The sequence below is a fragment of the Dermacentor andersoni genome, chromosome 4 (genome assembly GCF_023375885.2).
Source record: "Dermacentor andersoni chromosome 4, qqDerAnde1_hic_scaffold, whole genome shotgun sequence".
NCBI classification, from domain to species: Eukaryota; Metazoa; Arthropoda; class Arachnida; order Ixodida; family Ixodidae; genus Dermacentor; species Dermacentor andersoni.
Genome location: NC_092817.1, coordinates 124267996 through 124280062, shown reverse-complemented (window position 1 = coordinate 124280062; position 12067 = coordinate 124267996). Strand labels below are relative to the sequence as shown.

General features: G+C 40.8%; 1 protein-coding gene across 5 annotated transcripts in view; it reads left to right on the top strand.

Annotated features, from left to right (window-relative positions):
• Pfk (ATP-dependent 6-phosphofructokinase) overlaps positions 1 to 12067 on the top strand; it is a 141033-nt gene that overhangs the window by 93432 nt on the left and 35534 nt on the right. Inside the window, exon 20 of one of the 5 annotated variants that reach the window (XR_007600803.3) lies at positions 4299 to 4388. The exons of 3 other annotated variants lie outside the window; for them this stretch is intronic. Coding sequence is in view for 1 of the 2 variants with exons in the window: in XM_050184686.3 (XP_050040643.2) it covers positions 4299 to 4458 (160 nt within the window). In the remaining variant the exon portion in view is untranslated. Of the gene's footprint in view, positions 1 to 4298; positions 9501 to 12067 lie in introns of those variants that run through there. One more of the 5 variants, XM_050184686.3, reaches the window with a different exon arrangement.

Sequence of the window (12067 nt, the reverse complement as noted above, 5' to 3'; positions counted from 1 at the left end):
GCAGGCGAGTATTGTAGTGAAGCTGCCACGGCGGACAGCTACATACTGTGCTCCATCACGCGCACCTCGCGCATTTTCTTGTTTACATGGGATCTAGCAGCCAGAAATGTATCGTACGATTGCAGTTTGGTGACATACTGAACGTTGGTGCCGAAAAATCATGTTTTCCAGGAATGTATGAACCGGTAACAAATGAGCGTAACTCTATTGGGTCATTTTTTTTGTTTGTGTTCTCAACTGCAAACGTTGGCGCCGGGAAAGCGTACGTAACGGGAACGTATAAACGAGGTTCTACTTTACGTACAAATTTGGTAAAGCTCATGGTAAAGAAATTGAACACGAACGAGCAAGCGGCCTCATCCTTGCTTGCACTTTGTCCTGAAAGTGTATATCAGGGGCAGAATAAGGAACATTATGTGCTCGCACTGTTAATTATGATTCACAATGTGCTGAATGTCAAGCTTGCGAAGCGGTCCTGTCATAAAGGGACACTAAAGAGAAATAATTTGAGATTTATTAGTAAATTGTACACATACAGTACCAGTAAAGCCACTCTTACTGTGAGAAGAGGGTTGGTAAGCCAGAAAAGATGCAAGAACGAAAGATGAGTGGCAAAGCCACCTTAGTGTTTCTGCATCAGCTTGACATGACATCATGGCTTTTGATGGCAATTTCTCTGTCTTTGTTAACTGATTTTTGACAAAGTTTGGCTATAATGTATTCTAAAAGAGTCAAAGAATAAACTTAGCAAATTTCTGAAGCTTTTATTGAGCCACAAATGCCCCGGTACAAAAAAATTTTGAGGCCACCTAAGCACTTCTTACGAGTTGTTAATGCAAAAGCGTTAACATCCCATTGAATACCGCTGAGCGGTCCTTCGAGTTATGAACACCTCAAGGTCGAGTGAGCGTGTTGAGATACTTGATAAGTTTTGATTTGGCCTTACTGAAGCAGCGTTAGAATGCAGGCGAGAGCTTGCATGGACAAGGAATGAACGGGTAACACAGGCTCCAAATGCTCCAAACACAGGATAAGTGCTCCAAAAGTAAATTTTGCCTGCTCCAATAGCTATTCCAAGATGCCGACGGGCATTCCCACCACTGCGTATGTGTGTCATGTGCGCCGTGGGTCAAAGTATGCAGATGAAGTGTTCTACAGAAAAAAAAAATGATTTTCCTTGATGCCTTGGCAAATAATCTGGAGCTAAAGACTGAAGTTCAGACATGGCATTGCAAGCATTACACTGCATTCATCAGTTGTGTGTTGCCAGTTGGAATTGGCAAGAATTTTTTTTTTACATATTTTTGAGCATGGGTGCACACTGAAGAGAGAAGATGGTTATTGCTGTTCAGTAGTCAAGTGGCTGCAACACGCATTTATTTCCTAAATTAATTTTTTTTATGTAATTGCCCCTCCCCTTTCACTTAGGACTGCTTGACCGCTAATTAGTATCTTTAAATCAACTGTGTTGTTACACCAAGACCACTTGAGGTTACCCAGATAGTTCTGCATGATAAACCCCATATTCAAACCTGGATGATAACATAAAGAAGCTTCTTGCACGGGCCTTTTAAACAACTATTAAGAAGCATAATTATTCCCTCATTATGCATTGACTGGTGTGAAATAGCTGTGCAGTTTTTGAAGGAAAAATTGGGCTCTCTATTAAACAAGGAAAGTAAAGTCTGGGCAAAGGCTTTCATATAGTCCTTGTCCTGGTTTAGTTTATTGCTTTTCTTTATCTATCATATGTACCAGCTCACCGGCGTCACTTCTGTTATAATTGGGCATAACTTATTTACCAGCAGGAATCTGGCAATCTACAGAACAGTTAAGTGTCAAAATTAGGCAAGCAGGTAGAAACAAGCGAAAATCATTGGTTGCCAGGACTGAAAGTGCAGCCTTCATAACAGTTGTAGAAGAGTGCAGTGCTGTGCACTAACCTGTTTGCTGCCAATTCAACCATGTAGCATCGCACCAGAACTGCTACGTTTTGCTGATGTTTTGCAAAAAGACTCAAAGGTACCTGCTTGCATGGGTAGTTGTAAGCTGTTGATGGGAGCTGACTGCTGGGAGAAATTCTGAAGCTCTCAATGCCACGTTTGAACAACATTCCTAGGATGTCACTGTTGGTTATATAGGTCAGCACTTGTAAATCACTGCTGCAGTAGTTAAACTCTGCCTTGGAACCCCACAAGAAACGGGACCCATCCTGCTACTCCCATGCCCCCTTGGAATAGTATGCTGCAGAAGACTGTGGTGCAGACTTTGTTGACCTCTGAGATCAGTGTCTGCTTGTTCAAAGTTCAACATGATTAGCATCATATTTCAAACAACAAAGAGCAGCTGACATTTTTGTGTCGCTTGACTTTCAAGGTGGGAGCAGCACATGCAAAAGCTGTGGAGGCCATGCTAAGCATGACCAATCTTCATTGTTTGCCACATGGTTGTGCATACTGCAAAGTTTGCACAGTGGGTGCAGAACAGAGAAGAGTCACAACTGGGCTAATATTAAGCAGGTGTCATAGTTACCTAGAAGAACTTATCTGTCATCTGTTTTATCTTGCTGTTCCATTACTTGCTTTCCTAGTCTACACAGTTCACTTTCCTTGAGAAGTGTGACACTCAACTTTTGGTCTTCAGCAGCTCATGAAATGCATCCAAATTCCAGTGGGACCAGCATACTATGGACATAGCTGTTTTTCTTGGGTGGATTAATTTGCCATACAAAAAAGTGAAAAGCAGAGTGCACGGACAATTGTGGTTGAATGAGATGGCAACTCACGTTGTCGGCCTGTAAGGTTGAACTTGTTTTTCAGTTGCACAGTGTCATTTTAAATACGCACACCTGCACGCACGTGTGTGTTTGTCCTTTCTACCATATCCTGTCAGAACATAGTTTTTTTTTTCTTTCCATTGAATCTCTGTATGCAAAGACACCAGATCTATAAGAACCCTCAGCAGCCCAAACTTACAGCATTTTAGCTTTAATTATGCAATAGAATTCCTCATAGCTAATGTATGCACATTCTCCTTATTTTTACCCGCAAGCTAAGCTTTCACAATTTTAATTTTGCATTTAAATTCTGTTATTACATATGCTAGAAGGGTGCATGCTATGGAAGAACTGATTGTGTGAGTGGTTTGCATTGCCAATTTTTTATGAACAGTTGGTGGGTATTGAAAATTGTGGAAGTTGTGTCCCCTTGAAAATTAAGATTTGCATCAAGCTACATGATCTCACATTTTATATAGTGTTTCTGGCATCCTGCTTACAAGCCTGAATTATGGTGCTGATTATTGTTGTGATTCATTATTTCATGTCTTGAGGAACATAATAAAGGCAATATAACCTCACAAAGGATAAAATACTAAGCAGTGGGAATATAACTGTCTTTCCTGCCTTATTTATATAAAATATCCGAAATTTATGCTTTTAATTGTGAAGCTTGTTTTTTTCTTCGTAACACTGCATCATCTTGATCTTTGCAGTCATTTTAATTAAGCAGTGGTGTAAAAATTACGCCCATTTTTGCTGGACTGCCCAGTAGCCACATGCATAGCATCCATTGCTTAATGAGCATGATGAATTGACCTTGGTTCTTCCTGGTCACCAACTTTCAAAAGCATGCATTTGAGAATTAGTATTTGCTTACCTGATTCTAATGTTTGAGTCGAACGCCTTTATAACAAAGTTCTTGGGACCTCCGAGCTCATTCATTATAAAGGTCACTCACGGTTAATGCCACACACCACACAGCTCACAATAGGACCGGAACGGAATTATTCCTTCATTATACAGGCCAGTTTATTGTTAGAGGCGTTTGACTGTATTCTGTAGTGTGAAATATATGCATATCTAAATACAGCATGGGCATTAAAATCAGGTGCAATGCTGAAACTGCACAAATATAATTGTTATTTCTCTTAACCCCAATAATAGGGTATAGGTGTTACAGTCAGACGAATGTGGCATTTGATGTGCAACGCCTTGAATGAAACACAGCTTGAGGTTATCTGGCTACTGCGAGAATCCATTAGTGTAGCATGTGACAAAACATGACCAACATAAACAGAGAACTTGAAATGACATGTAGGAGGGCACGCTATGCGTCTTCCTTTTCTACTTTGTGTTCGTTCATGCTAACAATGTTATATAACAGGGCTTGTTGATAACTTGCCCAAAACTTAATAGCGAACCCAGGAAAAAACAGCTGCTTTCTTAAGAGGTCAAGCTATGCTTTTAACATTCAACATCAGCTGAGCACAGTACATAATTACATTGTACGACCTTTCAGACATCGCCTCCCCAAGAACATGTGGTGGCTTGACCTGCGGCCTATGCTGAACATGCTGGCAACTTCTGACCGCTACTTGCGTGAAATGACCGGAAAGCACCCCCTGCTCGTAGAGCAGTCCATCTCTGAGGACATCGATGAAGTGGCCTACTGCATCTAATAATCCTGTCCTTGCCCTTCCCATTGTTATGTCTTAGGCTCTTTTTTTCCCAGTTTTCCTTGGATTGACGCCAACGTTGGGAGCACAACGGGATGGAATCACCTCCCCTTATGTTGCTGTTGCTGTCTTGTGCAGCTATTTTAGAATTGCTGGGTTGTTGTTGAGGTGTACTTGCTCCCAGCTTTTGTTGTTGTCAAAATAAGCCTGCACGTAAGCAGAAGCCTATTTTTGGCTAAGCACTTTCGCAGATGTCATCTTCCTGCACATCGGCTGGCCCAACCACTGAAGGCAAATATGTTTTATGTCACTGTCACTTCCCTTCTGCATAGTCGAGTGCATCAGCGACACTGGAAGCGGGAACATGGCATCATCAGTGAATACTACCTGTTGCTGCAGTGATGTCATTCTGCTGCTTTAAATATGTGGCCGGCATCAAACTAAGGCATAGTAGTTGTGGCATGCGAAGCTGAAGGCATTACCAAAGCGATCAATTGAGAACGCAGCCACATGCCGTGTACCCATCCTTGTTTTCTTCACCCTCGCTAGCCAAATGTGCTATAGCTATATATGCTACAGTTGAGTGTTGCAGCGGGTTGAATCACAGGTTGTCTCATGGGAACCATGAGAATGATGGTGGTGGTGTTCCTGTTACTTTGCCTTATTTATTTTCATGTCTGTTTGGCACTTAAAAGAAAACTCCATACATGAGATGTTGCTCGTTTTACTGCTGTATTCAAGACTTCATTTGTGGGAGTTTCTGTCTGTGTGTGCTTGTTACTGTATGTCGTACTTGAAAAAACAGGTCAGGCAGACAGATCAATGCAGAGTTGTGAATACCAGTTGTCCTTTACATTTGTAGCAGCAGGCACGGCAACTACGCCACATCTTAGGCTTTTGAGGACTCTGTTGCTTCCATTGTGGTCATAGATGACTCCCACCAATCCCTTTCCCAAATGTATGATTAAACTAAGTGAACATTAAGTATTATAGTATGTTGTGTCTAAGGCAGGTAGGAATTGTTATCATACAATTGTTTCGTTTTTAAAAGTATCTGTTGCAATGTTACCAAAACACTTATTGATTTCATTAACCAAGTGACTGCGTTATCACTTATTCCTAAATTTTTCAGAAGTTCAGCATCACTCCCTTTGCTTTTAAGTAACTTTTAGGCACGGTTTGTGTCTTTAGAGGCTTCTTCGGTTCCTGAGATGTCGTAACTGTAATGTACAATCTCTTTGGCCACTTTTTTGTTTTAGCACAAAACCAACTGTTACAATGTGTAATTCTAGGGGCTGGAAAGTGTCTTTAAGCACTCTTATGGAGTGATCGCTTCCTCACAAGCTTTGTTGAAGAACAACCGTGGCACTTAAAGCGGCTGCTTGTGCAAGGCTCAGCAAAATGATTTTTTGCCAATGCTCTGGAACTTTCAGAAAAAGATTAGAATTGCTGCAGAGATTACTTCTATGCTGTCAAATTATTATTTATTAGCTTTATGCAGTGAATGCTTTATGCAATGCTGTTATGCACGTTTGTAACTATTTCTGATAGTGTGTAATGATTGTGAGCTTCTTTCTCAAATGACCCAGAAGCAGTACACTTTTGTCTCACCAGTTTTCTGTAAGGCAGGTATGTCCATTACATGTGTAATCATATAAAGTGTTGGCTGGTTGATAAAATTTTTAACTATGCTTTAACTTTTTTGTGTTATGAAGCCATAGACATCTATCAGATTAAGTTAAATTATTGATATATTAGTCAGAACTATAGTATTCAATGATACATGTACACCTAATTTCAAGGGCCCTGTGTGTTTCGTCTGGATCACTAACGTTGCATTTTTCTTAATAATTGGCATTGATGTCGATGGCGCTAAGAAGCATTCTTTCTGGCTTTCTACAGAGGGCCATTGGTGCCTGCCATACTGGTGCAAAAATGCTTACTTGCCAAACGGAAAAATGTAGTGACTGATGAACTGGTATTGACGTATTATGGCATGAGAAAATTAGATTAAATGAGAACTCCGAAGTTCTTGCTGTGCTTGGCTTTTCCTGCCACACATTATTGGCAAGTGTTGTTTTCATGTTTATTTTTTCTACATGCATCAGGGAATCTACATACTGTTTTCACTCAAGCTCTGATACAGTTCATTTTTCATTATAATGGAGTTATATTCAACATAAAAATAACTTGTATATCCTATATTCGTTATGAGTATACGTATACCTGTTACATGCCAAAATAAATTAGCTTATTTGTATTAAATAATTCTTTATATCCATATTTGCCTGCACAAGAACACAATTATGCCAAAAAACACAACACCTTAGTATTTTTTATTTTGAAGAAAAAAATGTTTTTATCATTAGCAGCAGCTTATATTGTTTCGCTTCCCTTAGTTCCAGTTCCAGATGTGAACTGCCAGTATGTATGACACATAAAAAATGTGCCATTACTACTATTTATTTTTTGCAAGTTGATAACAACACCTCTCCATTTTCTTTTACCTATGTCTCTAGTCGCTGCCACCTTATTTTTCCTCTTTTTAAATTTTAAGCACTGCTTTTACATCGTAGAATGAAGTGTACGTGTGCCCTCATATTACCCTGTGCCACTGTGTACTGTGATGTTTTCTTTTTCAATACTAATAATGCAAGTTGTGGTGACTTCCTGACGGTTAGATTGTTATTGTGCATAGAGCTGCCAGTGAGCTGTGGCCATAGTCTTTCATGTGTCTGTACATGAATCAACTCTGTGCTGGTCTTTCCATGGTAAACATGGCAAGCAAAGCCCGGCGATGCTGTATTTTTAGAACCTTCTCGTTGCCCAAGGCATTTCGTGCATATTTCCTTTTGACAAATGTTTGCTACTGAATGTTGCAAAAGTAAGGAAGCCACGTATAAACTGCTCTTCTAGAAAAACAAATTTGCATATGTATGCCAGTACAAGCGACTCATCACCAGAGACAGCGAAGCTGTATGAGGAAGTTCTTGGAGCCTTTCAAAGTCCTAGGGGTTTGTTTTGCCTCTGCCCGAAATCTGCCCAAGGCTTAGCAAATGCTTCACTGGACATGGTGCAGTTCCTTCACTATACCCTAGCCTATTCAAATGCTTTACTATATCCAAACTTAGTACTTCTATAGTCTGTTATGTCAGATGCATGTTCCTGCGTGCTGCGCTGGCTCTGCCAATGGTGCCGTCTGACTGCGTGTTCAGGTGGCGTGGTAGGGCAGCGTTGCTGCCTCTCTTTAGTGACAGCTCAGTGCCGATGCCAGCATCTGGCTGTGCTTTCTCAGTAGTGCCCTGGTCATACGGCCATTCCGGGGATCCGGCACAGGCTGCATTGCCTGTTGCTCTTTGATTTGCATTCGATAGCAACCATGCTGCTGCACGCTGCCATCGGTTCTCGCCTCTGCTTCATAAAAACCATTGTGGAACTTTTCTTAACAGCTTCGCCCTGAAGGTGACAACTATTTGTCAGGTGCAGTGATGCAAGAACCAAAACAGTGCGTCATCGAAAGGAACTGGTGTCACCCGTTAGCGTTAGGGCTGAACATGGTCAGTGCTGTGTCTTGCCAGAACATTGATGATGCCACCATTCTGTTGCCGAGAAAAATCTACATTTTTTTGAGTCAGCATTGTCAGAGACAACTCATACTTTTCATCTATTCTGAAAAAAAGCAGGCAAGTTGTTGTGGCTAAGCGTCAGTGGGGTTCTGCTCCCAAGCATAGGTTGTAGGTTAGATTCCCAGCAGTGGCAGCCACATTCTAGTGCTAAGAAGCATCGAAGTAACGGTCACCTGGGCCCCGTCAAGCCGTTTTCATGACTTTTAGCCCAGCAAACCTTCAAGCATATTGTCTGGTAAATAAACTTGATTTTGAATTTGAATGCATGCATACTGAGCTTCGTGTGCATGTTTGAGAACACCGGGTGGTAAAAATTAATCTGAAGCTTTACTTCAACTTTCCTCAGAGCATCCACATTGATTTGGTATTGGTATTAAACAAAATACACCGCAATATTCCATTTCTGTATGAAATTCGAGCAGAGATGAGTTTTGTTAGAATAGCAATTAATACGTGCCTCCCTTATTTATAAAAAAAACGAAGTTATTTTCTTCTATTCTGCAACCAGAACCTGCTTTCGCATAATTTATTCAGTCAGGGTTTTACTGCTATATCTATGCTATAATTTCAAGGTGCCAGTTCTTTGAAAAATGTTTACTGGAGCAAGTGTGTTATAATGAAAAACATTACAAATTCGTTACTAGCCAGTGTCCTGAAGGCCCATTGGGAGAGAGAATTTAATCTATTTACAGAATGTTTCTCAAACTTTTTAGCACTTTTATTTATTTTAGGTCAATTACATTGTCAATAGCAGTGTTTTATGTGCATGTTGATAGTGTCATCGGGCTTCAGGTTTACGTACATTTTTGTGTTTAGTCTTGCACATATATGCCTGATGTGACCTAGTGGCTAGAGCATTCTGCTGTGAAGGTTAAGGCCACGGTTTGGTTTCCAGCCTTGGTGGCTGCATTCAGATAGGGACATATTAATTCTAAAGTGCCTATACAACAATTTCTTACCACCTGTCACCCTGTGTGGTCAAAATTAATTTCAAGTCTCCTCTGCGAGTGCCCCTGTTAGCCTAGGTGCACCTTTGGCATTAAATAAACTTTATGGATTATGAAATATGGCTAAACTTGCATATAAAACAATTGCATCTTAAAGGTAAATGAACCCACCGTGGTTGCTTAGTGGCTATGGTGTTGAGCTGCTTAGCGCGAGGTCGCGGAACCAACTCTCGGCCACAGCAGCCGCATTTCGATGGGCGCGAAATGTGAAAACACCCATGTGGTTAGATTTAGGTTCACGTTAAGGAACCCCAGGTGGTCCAAATTTCTGGAGTCCCCCACTACGGCGTGCCTCAGATCTTGGTTTTGGTCCATATAATTTTTTTTATCGATGAGATCTATACTTCTGCTGTAATTGTATGTTACTGTGTAATAGCACTTCAAGAATGAAATAAAATCTTAAACACCAATATTTGTGATGTGTAATCGTGTTTTTAATTGGTACGAATCTCTAAGCTTAGTGTCAAGTACATCTACAAAAGATACAGTGCTGTGCTCATCCCAGACAACACTGTGGGATTTTTTTTCTGTGTGTCGGTCTGCCTTTCTTTATTTGGGTAGATCTTAAATCCTGTAAAGCCCAAGCACAATTACAGACCAAGAAAAATTAGCACAACTTGCTTGCCTTTGTTTCTGGCCATGGAAAGCACATTTGTACAAAACAATGAAATGTGATTTGAGTAAGAAATTAGTATAGCAGTTATTTAGCACTTCGTTTCCAAACTATCGAGAACTGAAAATTTGCTCCAGAATATCAGTAAAGCTGCTATATCTTGTGTTAAATTCCCTGCTTATAAGCTAGAGCGTTATGAGCATAGTAAAGATTACACGTGGGGCATTATGGAGTAAAATATAGCTTGTATTATGGGTAAACAGACATAACTAATTAGAAAAGCCATCTGCATAATTAAGATTTTTCCAGATGACTTTTCAAATAGGATACATTTAATGTGTGTTTGTGTTGCAGAGTTTGTTTTGCTAGGCTGACCAATTTCATTTGGTAAGCAAAAAATTTATTATATGCTTGTTCATGCAGACAGGTCATACTTTAGAGTAGTTTAAATCTTTCCGCATTCATAAACCTAAATAAACTACTTCACAGTACATATTTATTTTGTCTGGAAATTTTCTTTGTTGGTTATCTTGATTCAGCATTTACTGACTGATGTTCTACATCGCCCTGACCTCATGTTTCATTTTGTCTTCAGGAATATTCTGATAAATGATCAATAAGCTATATATTAAGGATCCTTGAACTTTGCTTTCATAATGTAGAGTTCTTTTCCTGCTAAATAGTTTGCCTTGCACTTCATTGTTTTGCCAATCTTCAACCATGTCTGTAAAGATGATTATACTAGAAGGCTGCTGTAGCCTGAATGGAAGTGACACATACCTGTTTCCCTGCAACATCAGTTACAGCCTCATAGCGCAGCCAAAGCCCACTGACAACGATGACATCCAATGAATATCATGTGAACATCCGCGGCCAGGTCATCCTAAGGATGTGTCAAATACATCATGTGGATGTCCCTCACGCGATCGTTTTGCCTCACTTTCTGTGTCCTGCAGACATCCCTTGCAGGTCCGCGAGGGACAGCATAGGGACATGCTGCGACTGCGTACATTTTACAGACATGCCAGGGCCTTTTTCAGTGTTTAGTATAATGTCTATTACGTCCGCAGCACATGCTGTGTGATAGACAGGTACGTCACCCATGCATCAAGAACAGATGCATGATGTGCGCACATTATGCAAGCACACTAGGGTTGCCACTACTTTTGAGAAAATGTCTCGTGTCCCGACTTGACCCAGTTGGGACAGTCAAATGTCTCGACTTTTTATTTTTCTACTCGATAACAGAAATTGAATAGATTTCCTTTTAATAAAGCCTGACAGTTCGTTTGCACATTCTTTTTTGTGTTATGCTGTCTTGTCATGAACATAAAAATGATACTGTCGTGGTTCTGTTGTAGGCCCTAACCGTTCACAGTACCTCTATCCATGTTGGTAGCCGTGTTAGTCAGGCAGCTATGCTGCACCTTGTTGTAAATCGCAACACGGTAGGACCAGAAATTTGTTTACCTTTGTTGCAAGCACAAACTGGCGGTTCCTGGCCCTGACAGGGTAGGTCGTCGCCACCCCTTTCCTTTTCCGTCCCAACATCGCTCACTTTAGAATTGGCAACCTTAGTGCACGCACGCAACCAAAAGTGCATGATACTCCTGTTTTTTGTAGGCCTTCTTTCGCGCGCAAGTGGCTTATTGAACTGACTGAACTCTTCAAACTAAATTACATCAGAAAATTTGCAAAGTGTGATGTATACACGAGCTACACACTTGATCGTCTCGAATTGTAATTCGAACATGTGAAAAAACTTAATTCTGTTACGAGGAAACTCAAAGCCTCTTGGAGGACAAATACTCATGTGCATGCCGAAAAAGGTGTGCGTGCAATATCCTTCCAACATCCATGGTAGGATATCCAAAACCGGACGTCCAGCGGATGTCCTATTTGTTTTTGAATTGGTGCGTGGACATTGGGACATGATTTTGATTCCTACGGACTAAGTGTATTTATTGGGAGTTTTATTTCTGCCTGGGCGGCCATGGCCGAGCGTGAGCGAATCTCATGGTTCTTGCTTGATATCTGTTACTGGCCAGTAGCAGCCCTGTATGGGAATCTGCTATACGAGGAAATATTGCAGCCCTAAAAAGGGTTCTTAAAAAAAGTTTTTAAGTGACTTCGCGCTCCATTTGTGAGCCTCACCTTTCATGCACAAGGGCAAAATTTGGCTGAGATGTTCACAGCAGTGTATGCTATCCATGGAATGTGTTTTTCCTAGTCCGAGGGGTGGTTCAGGAAGGCTTTACTGTTCAGCCTGGATATGCCAAGTGATGGCTGAGCACTTTTAGTAAAGAGTGTTGTGGAAGTGGCACTGCCTTGTTATTCTAGTGACCTGCTGCTAAAGCTGATTGGCA